General features: G+C 51.1%; 6 protein-coding genes across 6 annotated transcripts; 2 read left to right on the top strand and 4 right to left on the bottom strand.

The window, feature by feature from the left end:
* Positions 1–99: 99 nt before the first annotated feature.
* On the bottom strand, positions 100–2,958 carry N7457_006110 (SMP domain-containing protein; the record flags this gene model as incomplete). Its single annotated transcript, XM_057177154.1, has 2 exons — positions 100–2,413; positions 2,489–2,958. 2 exons carry the CDS (start codon positions 2,956–2,958, stop codon positions 100–102), a joined length of 2,784 nt encoding a protein of 927 aa, XP_057031456.1.
* A 903-nt stretch (positions 2,959–3,861) lies between these two features.
* N7457_006109 (trans-hexaprenyltranstransferase) lies at positions 3,862–5,278 on the bottom strand (the record flags this gene model as incomplete). Its single annotated transcript, XM_057177153.1, has 2 exons — positions 3,862–4,023; positions 4,091–5,278. 2 exons carry the CDS (start codon positions 5,276–5,278, stop codon positions 3,862–3,864), a joined length of 1,350 nt encoding a protein of 449 aa, XP_057031455.1.
* A 572-nt stretch (positions 5,279–5,850) lies between these two features.
* On the bottom strand, positions 5,851–7,908 carry N7457_006108 (proteasome regulatory particle lid subunit RPN3; the record flags this gene model as incomplete). Its single annotated transcript, XM_057177152.1, has 3 exons — positions 5,851–5,994; positions 6,054–7,348; positions 7,428–7,908. The coding sequence occupies 3 exons, from the start codon at positions 7,906–7,908 to the stop codon at positions 5,851–5,853; spliced, it is 1,920 nt and encodes a 639-aa protein (XP_057031454.1).
* Positions 7,909–8,452: 544 nt separating this feature from the next.
* On the top strand, positions 8,453–9,301 carry N7457_006107 (uncharacterized protein; the record flags this gene model as incomplete). Its single annotated transcript, XM_057177151.1, has 3 exons — positions 8,453–8,517; positions 8,573–8,938; positions 8,992–9,301. The coding sequence occupies 3 exons, from the start codon at positions 8,453–8,455 to the stop codon at positions 9,299–9,301; spliced, it is 741 nt and encodes a 246-aa protein (XP_057031453.1).
* Positions 9,302–10,225: 924 nt separating this feature from the next.
* Positions 10,226–12,184, top strand: N7457_006106 (putative transcription initiation factor TFIID subunit 12; the record flags this gene model as incomplete). The annotated part of the gene is made up of 2 exons (XM_057177150.1): positions 10,226–11,860; positions 11,930–12,184. The coding sequence occupies 2 exons, from the start codon at positions 10,226–10,228 to the stop codon at positions 12,182–12,184; spliced, it is 1,890 nt and encodes a 629-aa protein (XP_057031452.1).
* Positions 12,185–13,651: 1,467 nt separating this feature from the next.
* N7457_006105 (1-phosphatidylinositol-4-phosphate 5-kinase) lies at positions 13,652–16,287 on the bottom strand (the record flags this gene model as incomplete). Its single annotated transcript, XM_057177149.1, has 2 exons — positions 13,652–15,137; positions 15,191–16,287. 2 exons carry the CDS (start codon positions 16,285–16,287, stop codon positions 13,652–13,654), a joined length of 2,583 nt encoding a protein of 860 aa, XP_057031451.1.
* Between the last annotated feature and the right edge of the window lie 410 nt (positions 16,288–16,697).

Below are 16,697 nucleotides of genomic sequence, written 5' to 3'. Positions count from 1 at the left end.
CTTAGCCATCGAAATTCATACTGGAATGGATCTATTGAGCCGGATTCCTGACATCCTCGGCAGCAAATTCTCTCCCCCCATATTCCAATACAAAAGCCATCACGACGAGGGCACTTCCAATCTGCTAGTGGATGGCAAGGCTTCATGACTGCTTCGGGTTGAAGAAGGCGCCCTATCAACAGAGCGTAGCGATTCAGTATCAAAATCCTCCCCTTTATATCCGGTATCGACCTCGATGTGTTCAGCGTTTGATGATGTCTCACTCTCGAAAGGAGTCGGCGCGATCAAACTCTGGTCTGACTCCAGATCGCCTGGGGCTGGGCTGTTTGGCTCGGACTCCTGAGGTGCCGCCACAACGAGCAGTTCGTCGGTGCCTTCGCCAACACGCATCTGTGGAACCATTAGTTTTCTGCGAGGCAATGGTGGTGGCTGGCGGTGCTGCTGGTCTGCTGTCCTGAGGCGTTCGGGGACAGTGTGTGTTGCTACGGGTTTACGCTTGGGTAAGGTTCCCGCGTTCCTCTTCAAGGCATATTTTTCTGGATGCGATAAGGATGCTCCAGCCGGTGGATGAGGATGGCCACGCCCAATCGGCTGATTTGATGGGCCTGAAGGAGTCCGCGACGATCCATGGCCAGTATTTGGGTCCCCTTTACCAAAGACGCTCCAACTCCATTTCTTGGCAGCGGCAGTGGCCTGTCCAAGAGTCATTGAACTAGAAGACTTATCGTCGGATGGAGTGAAAGTCTTGGTAACGGTTTCAATAGTGCTGCGTCGTCGAGATGTGTCGCTGACAAGGGACGTCGTGGAACTACCCCTTGAGCTTCTCAAGCTCGAGAAGGACCCGCCCTCCATGCGAGTAGAAGAAGGTCTTTGAATGATATTGTCGTAGGCGAAGGTAGCGCTGTCAATAGACTCTGCAACCGAGGAGTCACGGCTATGGACTGCGATTTCCGGCATCATCAGGCGACTTGTGGGTGGCGAGCTGCCTGAAGAAGTTCGCTTCGGGGATGTAGGTGGGGACCGGCTTGATATTTCGATCATCGCGTTGGTTGCATGGCTCTTTTCCTCGCCTTTGTTTTCCAAAACGACCTTATCAACCTTAGCGTTGTCCGTAGTGACCACTGGGTCTGCAGCATGAGAGAAGGTCTGGGACCGAATGGCCCGAGGCAGCGGTGTGCTGTCCGGCCTTTCGATGCCGGTTGAGGTTGCGGCCGAGTCTTTTGACTGCAGATCTGACAGAGAGGTTTTCATGCCTTTGCGCAGCCTTTTCTTGGCTGTTCCGGAGTCAGAAAGAGCAGGCATGCTCATCGTGCGATTATCATTCGACCTAAGGACTTCAATGGGATCACCGCCAACACTCTTTATAGTTTGGGGACCCTCGCCAGATTCATCTGGTATCTCTGGTATCTCCACCTGTACATTCGGCGCTGGGGCATCTTGCTGCCAGATGCCGCCGCGGAAAGCCTGGCCAAATGTCTCATGGAATGGGACATCGTCCCAGAAAGGCAGAACGATGCTTTCTGCCACCATCTCGCGGATCTTGCTCTCAATCGTGCGCAGAATGAGGCTGTATGTGATTTGTTTTGAACTGACGATGGGCTGAATGTCCATTTCCATTTTCGGTGTGGTCTCAAAAGACATCCAGATGCGGTTGCTGGGCGGGGGCTTGAAGCGAACTAACAAATGACCTTCAAGTTTTTTCAAGACAACGGCAAGCACGATATCGACCTCCCTCGCCTTAAATCGGGGGCCCAGATCAATGCGTACAGTGGCCGAGATCTCGAGCCTGAAATTTCCAGTATACTGCAGATCGACTTCCACGCAGCAATTGCCGTCGACCGTTAGATCCTTCAGTCTTGGGTTGGTGATAAACGGAGCCCCTTCGCCCATATCGATTTTCTGCAGCCCGATCTTGCTGATAAAGTTGGGTTTGTTGACCCGAGAGATCTTCTTGACGATCTTTTTCCGTATGAATTCCTCCAATTCGGGAGTTTGGTACAGCGCTAGGAACCATCTTCCGAGGAAAGCATTGATCCAACGTGTCTGTAACTGCTCCTCGGAAGAATGCAGCCGCTGGACTAATGTGACAATATGCTTGGTATCAAACTCCTGGGGCTTGGGCGGGCGATCGGCCGAGTCCCAAAGCCGGTTTTGATTCTGTAGCATGGCGATATAGAAGTCCTCCTTCTCGGACAAGTTTTCAGAGAAGAGGTAGAACGGCGGAGTCGGTCCTCCTAGGTCCCCAAGCGATACCAACCGCCGTGAGAGGCAAATGGCATTTCTTTTGAGCCATAGCTCTCCCTCTGGGATGTTCCCTTCTCCGCCGTATATCGTCACATCATGATGAGCGAGCGAAATCACATACCGCACCTCCACTTGGTTCACGTCATCATAAAGCATCAGGTGCCCATGTCTGGGGACATGACATTCATTGTCAGCAAACAGCGGTCAAGTCATAATCTATGTTTTGTTGCAAAAGGACGCATACCGAAGAACAATGTAAAAGACATTCCGCGCTCGTCTGATTGTCTTTCCATTCGCCTTCGCAGGCTCAATACTGGGTGCTTGTTTTCGATCGAACAAACTCCGGTACATAGTCTGGTAGACGCTGGGACTTTCGGCCGCAACAACTTCCCCGGCCGGGGTTGTTCTCTCTGGTGGCTTCCCATTCACACCGCCGGGGACATATTCACGACAGACAGCAAAGTATCCAGCCGCAACATCGGAGTCGTGGGTGCGATGGAAGTTCTCGGCCAGTTGGTCGGTGCCGGACTTGAGACTGAAGTCGTCATCGGTAGACTGGCGGATAGGATCGGGCGCTTTCTCGCATGATTGTTGCGGTTTAGGCGCAGACGGAAGAGTTAGGTAGCCGTAGAGGAGGAGTAGTGACAATATTAGTGGAATGAAGGTAATTCCACCGAGAGCGTAAACGAAGAGGAAGCTAGCGAGCGAACCCATCGGGAACCAGTCGATCAATGCGGGTGGATCGAAAGCTCCATAGTTTGGGAGAATGACCTCCAGCAAGTTAAGAACACGGCAGACAATAAGAGACCGGCTTCTGAACAGAAACGAGCGAGACGAGGGACAAAGGATTATAGCGCGCAAGAGAGTGAGTTGCAGAGAGTTGCAGCTCCCACAGGCATGACGGGATGACGAAGGTGTCGAGTACCTCGGCAGTACGCGTTTTGTATTTTGATTTCGGGTAAGTTATGCAGTTTAAGGCGGTAATTGTGCTCGATCGCCTGTATTTTCATGACGTATTGTAAGATTACCTGTAGAGCTCTTTGTTCCCCGCCCGATCCGACCAACTGTCAGGAACATCAAAGGAACCTTGCAAATCAAACCCTGCATCTTCTACGGTTTCTTTGAGATTGAATAATGGCGGGGGAAGCCCAAATTGAGATATAAGTCTTGGCTGTACTTCGGTAAATAGGAGCCAGCATGTCCTTCTTTTGACAACGTCTGCAGTGCAACAGCGCCCTTGACACGGTAGCGCCGATCTTATATTGGAATGCACGATCAAGGATCTGAGACCGTTCTCAACATTCCAAGATCATAGAAGCATTGTCTGTTACAGCGAGATGATTAGCTACATGTACTGAATGCAGTACCGAGGTGATCAATGTATCAACACGGTGAGAAACCCGTCCAGTGGGTAATGAAATGCTCGGGAAGATTAAATGTATGCAGTGAGCAGAGAAGAAAATGCATCCATTGGTGAACATCATATATGTATCCAACCATCTAAGACATCTAAGTATACACAGGCATATAGGGAAAAAAAAGGAGAAAGACCAGAAGAAACAACAAAGGGCAAGCAAGCTGAAATACAAATATGTGTACATGGGAGCATAGTCTCCCCTACTTCCTCCGGTTCATGGCCTTCTGGCACATTTCAATCAGACCAGTCTTAGCATCACTGTCTGGGAAGTCGCTGATGGCAGCAACGGCCTTGTCAGCGTACTCCTGGGCGAGAGCACGGGTCTGCTCAACACCGTCGCTACGGTAAACAAGCTCGCGGGCCTAAGAGAGCCAAACAGTCAGTATCATCTCCCCTCAGACAAGGCCCTACGCTGATTTTATCACTCACCCGCTGTACATCACCCTCCTCACGGAACTTCCGTCCAACCAAAGGACCAAGCTCCGGGTTACTCTTCCACGCGAAAAGGAGCGGCGCAGTCGCCAAACCAAGCTCCAAATCAGCACCAACTGGCTTGCCCATCTCTGCCTCGGTGACGGTGTAATCCAACATGTCATCAACAAGCTGGAACGCCAGACCCAGATTGCGACCATAGGCGTATGATGCCTCGATCACCTCCGGAGCACTCCGGCCGAGAACTGCAGCAGACCGGCAGGACTTGCTGATCAGACTGGCCGTCTTCAGGTAGGTCTTCTGGAGGTAGTAGGAAAGGGTCTCGTCGGTGTAAACGGGTTTTGATTCGTCTTGCGCAGTGTTCTTCAGCTGCATGAACTCGCCCTCCACCAAATTAGCAATTACAGTTGCCATGAGCTCGGTGACCTCAGGATCACGTAGACGAGCCAGTGCCACCGAGGCACGTCCAAGCAAGAAGTCACCCGCCAGGACGGCCATCTTATTCCCGAACGCCAGGTTCGCGGAGCTGTTGGCGCGACGCGTGACAGCATTATCAATGACATCGTCGTGCAGGAGAGATGCGGTGTGAATCAGCTCTGTGATTTCGGCTAGTCGGCGCTGTGAGGGTAGGATGTTGTCATCTCCCGTAACATCATATTTGCTCTCGGCGGCCGGGGCCACGAGCGGGTTCATTTCTGGGTTGGCGTCTTCGAGGATGGATGGCGCACTAAAGGCAGAATCGACTGGGCTCGGTTTGTCCGTGTAGGTGTGGTGCTTGCGCGGATCCAAGGCTGTGGCCTGGGACATGAGAAGGACAAGCATGGGCCGCATGTGCTTGCCCTCGCTGTGAGTATAGTACTTGGCGACCTTATCCAGGGCTGGATGGCCCGATCCAAGCAATTGACGGATATTCTTGGTGAGGAACTTGAGTTCTTTTCCGACCATTCTCAACGGGTCAACAGAGATACCTGGAGGCGCCTTCGGCATTCCCTTGAAGATGGCCTGAGCCGCCGACACGGCAGCTCCAAACGGCGAGGCATCTCGCCGACGTGTGGGGTGGTATTTGCGGGATTGGAGAGCAAGATGCGCGAAACGGAGGTCATCGCGGAGGCATTGGGAACAGACAGTCGAAGTCGTTCGTGATGAGAGGATCAGCCCGGTGGCCGATACGGTTCGAGCTCCCATGCTCAATGCGAGGGCTCTTTAACTATGAATTAGAATCAAGATCAAACCATAGGAACCCAATCCCAAAAAGCGATGCTGAGGCGAGTTGTTTGCGGAGTACAAGGACGAACAATCTTGCGGGCGGGAAGATTTCGAGCTCTCGGGTCGGCACGGACCCGGTGCTACACAGCACCCAAGTATGTAGGTATCTACGCCATACTACTCTTCCGAACGACTAGGACAATATTGACACTTTCAAGAGTTATAAAAAAGATGGGACTGGATGAAGAAAATGTTTTCAAAAATAACTATAATTTAGGAGCCACCGAGAAAGACAAACAAAAAGGAAAATCTGACATACGATTCTAATAGGGATACGACAAGAGATAATACCAGTATAATAGACTCAGAAGACTGCGCCGGCCATCTTGATCTTGCACAATTCTCTTCCCGCCTGAATAGAGAGCCGGATAAGAAGAACAAATTGCACAATTAACAGGTTGAAAAAGGCCACTACGAGACAGAGGCCCATGTGTGAGACCAGTGCGGTAGAGAGAAAAAAATGCTGTATCGATTATGAACCACACTCCCCTTTAAATAGCGTCAAAATCACCACCGGCATCTTCATCATCCATGTCGCCCTCCTGAATCTCCTTGGCAAGCTCCCGCTCCCGTTCCCGGGCCTCTTGAGCACTCTTGAGCTCCAAGCGGTGCTGGTTCATAGGGAAGCGCATAGCCTGTGATTAGAATGTTAGACAAGCCAAGTAGAAATTTGGATACTTCAAACAAAACATACCTTAACACTCTCATCGTGGAGAGCCAGACAAGCGCGGATACGCTCGTGGAACGCCTCGCCAGGTTCTCTAGTGGCGTAGATGTCGCCCACCTCTTTGCTCTTCATGAAACCGTGCTCGTGATCAAGTGTAGCTTCGATGACACCGTCCCGGATAGCCTTAGCCACAATGTACTCGGCAGATTCCTCACTGTCAAGGCCAAGGCGAAGACAGATATCCCGCAAAGAGATACGGGAATAAGAAAGCGACATCATGCGAATACCAGTCTTGATGACATTCTGTCGCAAGCGCAGAATCAAGGTGTATGTGCCGTCCTTCCGGAAAGTCTCGCTGTGGGTGTTGACAATGTTGAGGAATCCATCCAGATCGCCAACACTGACTGCCTGAGAGAGCAACAGATAAGGATGCATGGCCCGTTCCAAGGCCGGCTGGCGGAAGACAGCGCGGTCTGGAATATCACCCATCAACAGCTCGACAACAACCAAGAGCTTATGGGAAGCCTGATAGAACCCACGAGCAACCTGGCTAGCTGGTGACTTGCGTGTAGCCCCAATCAAATGGCTATGGGCCTCGGTGTATTGCAACTGAATGGCACGAATGCGGCCGAGATAGAACATATAACGAGCAATCTGGTTGTTGGACGCAGCCACGGGGAATGGGTTGTGCGAGATGAGAAGATCTGCCTGTGAGATATGAGATGTGGACAGGTAGTTGCGAAGCAGCAGCGTCATCACTGTAGCCTGGGTGTCGACATCTTTCCGGAGAACAGCAGTGCGCAGGGCGGCCAGCAAGGGCTGGCGGATAGTAGTAACTGCTGCTGCGGGAGAAGGAGGAAGCGGGGCAGTTTGTTCGAAGAAGAGAGAATAGTAGAAGTACACACGGGCAGCGAGAGAATCCAGCGTGCGACGGTTGAGGGCTCGCAGACGCTCAATCAAGCTGGTCGAGAATTGTACTCCCTTCTGAATCTCCCGCTGATCGAAGAGGTATATCTGGACGAGAATAGAGAGATATACATCCACCTCGGCAATTGTCTCCTTGGGGGCAGCCTTCTTCTCCGAGTCCACCTCCATTTGCGAGCTATCAGGAGCATTCTCAAAGGCATTGGCCTGGTCAAGAGCTTCCAACAAGAACGAGGCGGTCGAGTTAGAAGCGGGATAGGTTTCCACGATGACTTCGGCGAGGACGCCTGTAGTGAGATGTTTCCGCATCGACGATATCGATCGTAGGACACGGAGAGTAAATCTGGGGTCAAAGTGGGCAACGGCTCGCTCTAGCAAGGTGAAATTGGTCTTGATGTCTAAATCCATGCCAAAGAGACAGGTTTTTCGCATTAGAACTCTGCACAACTTTTGATAAAGGAAGAAGATTCGACAAACCTTGAATGGCCTTGGTCGTTGGGTCGACCTCAGCCTCGGTGGTTTCAGCATCACCATCCTCCGCACCTTCCATCGTCACATCTTCCCCCTTACCCTTGCCGGATGATCTAGAACCCTTGGTCGGGGGCACTACAACAGTCATCTTGTCATTCTTGCGGCCCTTGCTGGCGTTGGATGAGGATGTAGGCGCACCTGCCGTATCCTCTCCCATCTCAACATCTTCGGATCCATTCACACCGTTCTCGGTTGATTTCGATCCATTCGTATGCGACTGATCATCCTCCGCCATATTGCCGTTCGATGCGCCCTTTGCGTCTTTCTTAGTCGGAGCTGACTTGGCCTTGTTGGCGGCAGCACGAGTAGTGGGCGCCTTATCTGTTGCACCCGAGCTTTGTGAGTTCGAGTTTGCCTTTTCACCGTTAGCAGATGAAGAGGTGTCGGATTTGTTGTTTGATCGCAGAGAGCGCCTTTCGGCCGGCATCTTTCTCAAGCTATTGAGCTCAGCTGGGCAGCCACCAAGCTATCGGAAGAAGTAGGAGGAAGGGCGGATGGGCACAATGAAAGATAGAAATAAGAGGTTCAAACCCAGAAGAACCAAGCTGTCAATAGCACAAATATGATGGAGGAAACCTTGTGCGGACAGGTGGATGCAGTGGATGGGTGATGTGATGTCAAGAGATGGGATGAACGGGCGCAAGAGACCAGATGAGCGCTTAGTCAGTTGGAGCTTACCGGCCTCAACTCGGCCCTTCGTGGTCAGAGCTGCTGGAAAGACGACAGAAAGATATGAAGAAATCTTCTCAAAAAATAATTCCAAAGGAATACTTACACACCTAGAACAAATTGGTGCTATTGTTTTTACTCAATCTCAGCGTGGCCAGGCGTGGTTGCTGATACACAGGCGCCTTTTGAATTTCATGCCTCAGGCATTTGTGCAGCTCTCCTTCAAAGTAAACAATTGCGGTACAAAGTAGAAGCATCCCACCACCCATCCATCTCAACCAGAGCTTCAAAACACCGAAAAGATGACGCTGCTCAGTTCCCATCTGGAGCAGATTACTCTCTCGTCAAATGCCATTGCTGATTTGCCGTAAGCGCTTGTTGTATTCCTCTACGATGTTGCTCAAACTGACGCATCCATCCAGATTTCCTCCTCCGCGTATTTTCACCACTGCGTTGTTGGGATCCCACGACATTACAGCCTTAATCCGTGATACTGAAGCTCATGAACGAGCACTCTTCCAGGTTGATCCCTCTACTAAGGCCCATGGATCACAAAGACGGGCCACACGACGCGGGACTATGTTCCCCGCTGAAGCAGAGAGGGAGTCGATGGCAAGTCGTATTTATTCGGCAAGGGATAACCGCAATCAGTCTGCGGTGGCAAGAGTTTTGGGACATGATATGATGGAAGAGATTAAGCGCTCAGCGGGCACCTCAACTCGAGGGCCTCGCGGTGAGGTCAATATTGAAGTCCTCCTTCGAGGCGCAGAGATATTGTGCAATGTTTAGTAAGTGGCACGGCTCGAAAACCAACCCATTATTTGGTCTAACCAACTCCAAGCCCCGTTGCCGGTGCACAGGAAAAGATTGCCAGCCTTCGCTATCGGCATGAGATGATCAGCGGGTCCATAGCGCAGTTGGAAGACCGGGTTGCAACGAACACTGCAGAACTAGATCAAATGAGGCGTTCCTATGGAGATGATGAAGATGAGTTTACGCCTGTGCCGGTGGCACAATCAGAGGGCCCGGAGGTCACTGATGAAGATATCGAGCGAGAATTGGCTGAAATTCGAGACTTGGAACGGAGAAAACACAGGCTAGAAGAACGAGTTACAGGGATGGAGCGAAGTCTAGGCGATTTAATAGGCTGAGCTTCTTCTTTTCCCCGTGATGTTGCTCCTGCATTTGGAGAAGACTTTCTATCGACACCATACCCACTTACCTTCCCACCAGAAAAGCCCATCATGATGGAAAGTATCTCATTTTGAATGGCTGCTGTGATTTTCTCTAAATACCGAGCTCGCTAGGCTCATGCCTCGTCTCTGGGGTTATCCTGCTCCAAACCTGTCTGTGAAGCTTATTGGCTGAGAACAACGTCTGAAGAGATGCCAGACTCCGCCAGATCGGTCCTTTCAGGCCTTCTGAAAGCTGTCTGTTCTTTCGACCTTTGCTATGAGCAAAGTTTGCTGTTGGATCACTTCCAATTGTGACCAGAATTGTACATCATGTTCTAGGGCAAAGTCCTTCCCATCAGCAGCCTCCGGTACCATATCATTCATGATATGCTACATATGAGCGGCTTGTACGATAGAATCGTTCATGGCTTATGATAGTAATGAATACCAAGACCAGTTACTCATGATAGTTCCAAGTTGTACTCCGTATACAATTCAGGTCTGTCCTAGTGGTGTTACACAGCTCATCAATTGATACCAAATATCAGCCCTGGGTAAGGTACATTAAACTCCAGTATAGAAAAAAAAACATCTCTGCAGCGTTAGAGAGCAAAGAAACATGCAAAGGGCGGCCTCCGGTATTGGGGGCGGATGCCAAGACCGGGCCCAACCTCCACCGGCATCAAAGTTGCAATCTGCCAGAGCCCCATTCCATCGACGCGCCTATTCCACCTTTGTGTGCAATATAGTACAGGAGCCTCTGTTCGAGTTGGTCAGGCAGGTGCGACTGATTCTATTGTGACGCACGGACCACCACGCGCATCTTGATCCTGTTGCCACCACTCGGCTTTTCGTGTCCTTGATTCTCCCCAGAGCGCTGACCGATACATTTTCGCGGAGATGGATGGATCCCAAGGCCAGGTAGGACAGCATATGGCTGCTCCACAGCCACAGCACTCGAACCTCATTCGTACGGATCAAGTACAAAAGCTCCCGCACCTCAGTGACCAGCAGAAGAGCCAGCATACCCAGCTGGTGCGCAATTTCTGGGAAATCCTGAACACACGCGATCAACAGACACATGAGTATCAACAGGCGCATACCAAGCTCTCGCAACTGTCCCAGAACTTGATGAAGGGGATGCGAATCTTCCAACAGAACCGACAGCAGGCAATGCAGCAGCACCAACAGGCTCAAGCTGCCGCGGTGCAACAGGGGCAGCCGGGACAACAACCACAGCCGGCACCGCAGCAACAACCCCAACAACAAGTTCAACAACAACAGCAGGCAGCTCAGGGACAGCAAGGACAGCAAGGACAGCCGGTCCAACGAACGCAATCGAACAATCCTCAGACGATCAACCAGCTTATCCCGCAAATCCAAGCCCGAGTCAGCGCTCTCAACTTTTTCCTTCCTCCGAACGTGACACCCGAGCAAGTGCAGACATGGATACCCGAGGCTCGATTGCGATATGGAATTGCACTTCAGAAGCAGGAGGTTGGACGGGCTCGGATGGCCGATCTTCGTTCATCATATGCTCAGCGACAGGCACAAGGTAATATGAGCCAGGAGGAAATGCAAGAATTCAAGAACCGACAACTGGCGGCCGAAAAGCTGTTCCGAGAGGGTAGCGAGTTCTTGAACAAGTTCAAGGAACAGCAGGAAAGTTTTAAGATTCAAGCGCAGCAGAACCCACAGAGTCAAACGATGAATCAGGCAGGACAAGCAAATGCAGCTGCCAATCTGAACCAGGGCCCAGTTGCTCCTCCCGCGACAAACCAAACGGTACAAAATGCTCAGGCAGGCGCGACGGCAAACTCTATGCAACCTGGTCAATCCCAAGCCCCAGCTCCTCACACTATCAACTCAGCAGTGAATGCAGCGCGACAGACTGCTATGTCCCCTTCTACTTCCCAACCTGGCCAACCTCCTTCTGCTCAGTCTGCAGGAAATACTCCCGTCCCAATCAGTGCACCGCAACCTCAAGTGCAACGTCCACAGCCCCCGTCGCAGCAAGGAACTCCAGGAACACAAGTCACTTTCAGCCAAACCCCAAATCCTGACGGTTCTACCCCGACACCACCAGGACCTCCCCAACAGGTGAACCAAGGCCCACCTCGTCCCCTCTCACACCAAGCCGCTATCTCACAAGCCGCGCAGACCTACACCAACCCCACCCCTCAACAGCAAACCATGAACCAACAAGCCCAGGTCAGCCAGCAAGGTCACCCCCAGGGTTATCTCGCCAACCGTCCAGGTGAAGTTTCCACTCGCAACACCAACATGGCGATCCCCAAGAACCTCCACGTCTCAACCCCCGAGCCCGTCTCGATGCCCAGCTCACGTCCGTCTCTCTCCGGCGGTCCCAGCCACGGTGCCATGGGCATGATGGGCCAGCCCGCGATCCAGAAACACCCCGGCTACGTCCTGGAGGGTGAAGGCCAGCGCGTGCTGAGCAAGAAGATGCTCGACATCCTCGTGCGCCAAGTCACCGGTGGCGGTGAAGGAGAAATGCTCACTCCAGATGCGGAAGAAGTAAGTCAATCGATCTCGAAAGTGAAGAGACAAATGAAGAGATGGATAGAAAATGCTAATATTCTCCAGTTCATCCTCCAAATGGCCGATGACTTCGTCGATGAGGTTATCACTCAAGCCTGCCGCCTTGCCAAGTTGCGCCCTTCTTCGACTCTCGAGCTACGTGATATCCAGCTCGTCCTCGAACGTAACTACAACATGCGCATCTCTGGTTTCTCCACCGATGACCTCCGCACCGTCAAGAAGCCCCAGCCCACTCAGGGCTGGACTCAGAAGATGTCTGCCATCCAGGCTGCCAAGGTCACTCAGGGTAGAACCGAGTAGATGCAGATACATTTCGCATCAGCTGCGTTGCATTGCATGCAGCCGGTCTCTTCTTAGGTTTTCTTGCACACAATACGCTTTTCCTTACGTTTCATGTTCCTTTTTCTCGGAGGTCAAATAGGGGTGTTCTCTTTTCTATTGCTATCTTATCCTTTCTACTGATTCTCTTGAGAATATGGCGTCTACGTGATGAATGGGCAGGTCTTACACATCTTTTTTTTTTTAACTTGCAGTGATCTTTTTATCGCGTTTTCATGGGATGGAAAGGGTCTCTTTTTTCATGATCTCTAACTTGAGCTCATCCTTCTTTGCTTTCTTGCAGGCCTTAGTCTAAACTGCGGGTTGAATAATGAAACTGCCTACCCTGGCTTCTCTGGGTTTAATGCAGTGTGATATCTAGTGACCTCATATGTATGGATTTAGTTGTAGACATAAGTTTAAGCCCTAGTGTCCACGGATATTGTTTTACATGCTCTACTCTACAACATCCCGCTGACATGTACCATCTACTACAGAGTACAGTCAACAGGACAAATAAGAAAAATAGTTTCCCATGCTGGATTCTGCTTAGTTGATCTCCCTTAAGTTGATCTCCGTCGGCAAATAAGAAGCATGAATATGGAGTGAAAGCATGTGGTATAGTGATTGGTACAGGGTATGGAGGGGGGCTCGAGGAATATAAAAAAATCAGAAGAGGAGAAAAGAAGAAGAGAAGAGAAGAGAAACACAGGATACAATAAGAAAAAAGCGTTCGATGAACGAGGTGAGGACCGGATTCTGGATCCGATGGTATTCTTTGACAAAAGACGTTCTTTGAGAACCAAAAAAAGGTAGAAAGAAGGAAGAAGAAGAAAAAAAAGAAAGAAAGAAAGAAAGAAAGAAAGGTTTGGTGAAAAGGTTTGGTCATCGATGTGCATTGTCAGGCTGGCACAGGGAATGAGGATTATTGGGCAAACATGGGGAGGGTTCGGGTTCGGGTTCGGGTTATGATATAGAGAGTGCGGCAACGGTATGTTCGAGCAATGAGGGTGATACCTGTACAAAGGCAGGTCAGGGTCTTGGTAAACAAGGCTAGAAAGAATGGCGTTCGAGACGGCGAAGGAGATATAAGAAGTCAGTGAGTTTGAATCTTCGGCGTTCGGGGTTCGAGCTTGAGGCTTCGGGCATTTTTGGCCATAGACCAAAAGGAATTGAGGTAAAAGACGCGGAGTAACACGAAGAGATGAAGATGAGTCGCTCAACAGTCAACGAAAATTATACACATGTCACTCATGAACATCAGTTTGGGGAGAATAATAGGATAGGAAGATGAGATGCCTCGCGCAGACCCATGCTGAGGAAACGAAATAGGCGATTCTATCAAGAGGAAGAGCAACAAGGGGAATATTCTCGCTGAATACAACAAAAAAAAAAACAAGATAAAGAGACGAATAAAGGTATCAGGGGATTGTCAGCCGCCGCAAAGCACTAACGTCGGAGAGGACTCGGAGGGAGATTGCTCCTATCAACTCGCTTGCCTTGGCTAGGCGTTGACGGTGGAGCATCGCTGGGGATAGGAGGCAACTCCTTGTCCGATGCTGGAGGACCATGTCGGCTGTGTGAGCTGCGGCCTCCGACACTACTTGCTTCGCCAGCTTCGTCCACAATAGGGAGAGTCGAAGTGGGACCAGGGCCACCGGCATCTGCTGGATCCCAAACAGTGGCTAATGTTCGAGGATGTGTGACGGACACATCTTTCGATGCCTCCTTCTCCGCTGCCTGCATTGTTCGCTCGACAGATGAAGATCTTGATTGCTTGTCAGTTGATTGTTGAGGTGCGCCGGAGGCGGACACTCGAGATTCACGCCGCTCGGCTTCTTCCTTCGACATAGTGATTCCCTTGATGAAACTGATGAAGCGCTCGCCGTAGCTCTCTGGTGGGATTGGCGAAATTTGTGTTCGATCGTGCGAGAGCCCCTTAAAAAAGTGCTCTAATCTCTTGGTGGTTCCGTAATGAGTCAAACAATCGATGATACCGAGGTAGTAGATCTCATCCCCGGCTTGGCCATTCTCATGAGTGGCCCGGAAACCTCCGTCATCCGCGTAGAAGACATGATATTTCCGTTCATCGAGGATTTCATCCGGCATCTTCGCAGCTGCTTTGTCCAAGGGAACAGGCCGTTCACGCTTGATAAGCATGCGCAGCTCCCGAGCCTTGCGCTCATTCTCTAATTTTGAAGGAGTGCGCATCAAGTTGTTGGGAGTCGGATCCTGTTCGCGATTGCCTCCTGGCTGGAAGACCTGAAGAGTCTTATCCCGTAACTTCTCTTCATTGCCCCTACCTGCATCGTGGATTCCTACCAGAAGAGAATAGTCCATAATCTTGAGTTTCTTCAGCAACACGACATCGCGTTTTAATTGTTCAATGAAGAAGTCTCGTTTTGATGGGCCACATTCCAGGTGGCGATTCCGACGAACCCAGTTCAGGTCTTTCATGGTTGCTCTGGGGTTTCTCTCGAGATCTGATTCCTGCAAATCACGGCCAATGGTTGAGCCCTTCAGATCAAATGTCTGGTGGATATCTCGGTGGGGCGGGAACAGGTTGTTCATCACGACAAAGTGGATCTTTCGACCGTATGCCATCTTGACTCGGTGCAATCCGTAGAATTGTGAGATGAGGGTGTTTGGGTTGTTCTCCACGTGTCGGTAGTACTCAGGAAGAATCTTCCGAAGAAGCTTATGCTCGGAATGGTGAATGGTCTTGATAATGTACTTGTAATCGCGCGAGAAGTAAAAGAAGCTGCCGCTCTTTCCAGGAGAGCCTAATTCGGACAGGATGTACTTGCTTGTGAGGGACATGAGGTAATCGGCAGGATCGAGACGGAACTTGGCGCGAAGGTGTCGGAACACCCAAGGTGCGTAATCTTTGAATTTGAAGTCGTATTTTGCGGAAGGGATTAGTTCGTTTCCAGTGCTGCTAACCGTCAGTGATGTCCAATTTGGCAAATGCAGGAAAGGGGTGCCCACATGTCAAAGGAGAACTTGTGCTTAGCATCAAAGTCCGCCGAAGTGAGTTCGCGGTCCATCTTGGCGTTAATTCTCGAAACCGTGAAGCGGATGCCAGTCAACATGTTGTATGCTGTGACATAGTTGACATGGTTCTGATCCACCTTAGTGCCGACAATCACCCGTTCGTCGTCCTCCTCTTCGCGGCGGCGTCGCGAGGCTCGCTTTTGTTTAATAGCTTCAGCCCATCGGGCCGCATCTTCATCCGGCGGTGCCTCGTCCAAGGTGATATCCTGTTGGGTACTGGTTTTCGTTGCTCGTCGAATCAGACCCACTGACGTGCGTCTGAAGCCAGTCGTCGGTGACATTCGGCCGGTGGTGTATGCAGGATCCTCATTGTATTCTCGGCTGTCCCGCCGAACGCTAGGGGTTCGTGGCACCTGCAAGGAATGTCGTTGTCGCATACCGGAGTTCTGCGACTCTGGCACGGAGACAACGTCAAGAATGGATGAGGCAGGAGGGGAGGAGGGGTGGTGAGGTCCGGGCTTCGAATTCGGTGCCAAACGATCGGGGTCTGGAGAATAACGACCAATATCATCTTGTTGTGGGATTTGCAACAGCGATGCCGAGGGCGAGATCGACGATTCATCGACGGAGGGTCGGTAGGCATCCCCATTGACCATCAGTTTCCCCGTGATAGGTCGACCATTCGTGGTACCATTGGGTTGTTGATTGGAAGGGGATGTTGTGGTGGAGATCGCTCCCGGTCCAGTGTCGGAGAGTTTGCGGTCCAACGTCGCGGACGGCCGGCTGTTCTCGCGGGGATCCCTGGCGGATCCATTGGCTACCGAATGCATGCTGCCATCCATGGACAGGGGCTCGCGGGTGTAGGAGCTGACACTCGACCGAGGGCCATTCAGTGAGTATGCACTGCCGTTCTTAAGGTCGGCTAAAAGCTGTCGGTCATTCTGATCGTTCGCGTCGTTGCCGTTGGGCCAGTTGGTCCACAGGAAAGTATTTCCGACGGGAGTCTTGTCGTGCGATTTGCGAGATGATTCAAACGAGCGAGGATGGGTGACCGTAGCAGTCTGATAAGAGACGTCGTTAAAGGATGGCATGGCAGCGATTTTCAGTGAACGGGGTGACGTGAGTTCTGCGTGGACCGGCAACCCGAAGTGACGGCAGTCACCCTTATTGGCGGAGATTCAGGAAAGTTGTGAACCGGACCGAGGATGAGAAAGGGATACAAAGAAATCGGGGATAGCCAGTTGCCCAGGGCGAGGGTATTCAACCGATCAACATAATTTGATCAATGCAAGGGAACGAAAAAGAAAGGGTAGGTGAGGTTGTCAAATGGGGGAAATATGGGGGGGGGGGGAGAGTGAGGAAGAGGAGATTGGAGGTTGTCTGGGAGAAAAGAATTACGACACGTACTGTCTATACGTGGACTCCACTGGTCGGCTTTCTCTTTCTTCCTTTATTTTTGTTTATTTTTGTTTCTTTTTTCTTATATTGAATCGCTATGAAG

Source organism: Penicillium paradoxum, assembly GCF_028828445.1.
Source record: "Penicillium paradoxum strain IBT 22861 chromosome Unknown utg000005l_segment0_segment0, whole genome shotgun sequence".
Classification (NCBI taxonomy): Eukaryota; Fungi; Ascomycota; class Eurotiomycetes; order Eurotiales; family Aspergillaceae; genus Penicillium; species Penicillium paradoxum.
This window is presented reverse-complemented; position numbering and strand designations above follow the sequence as displayed.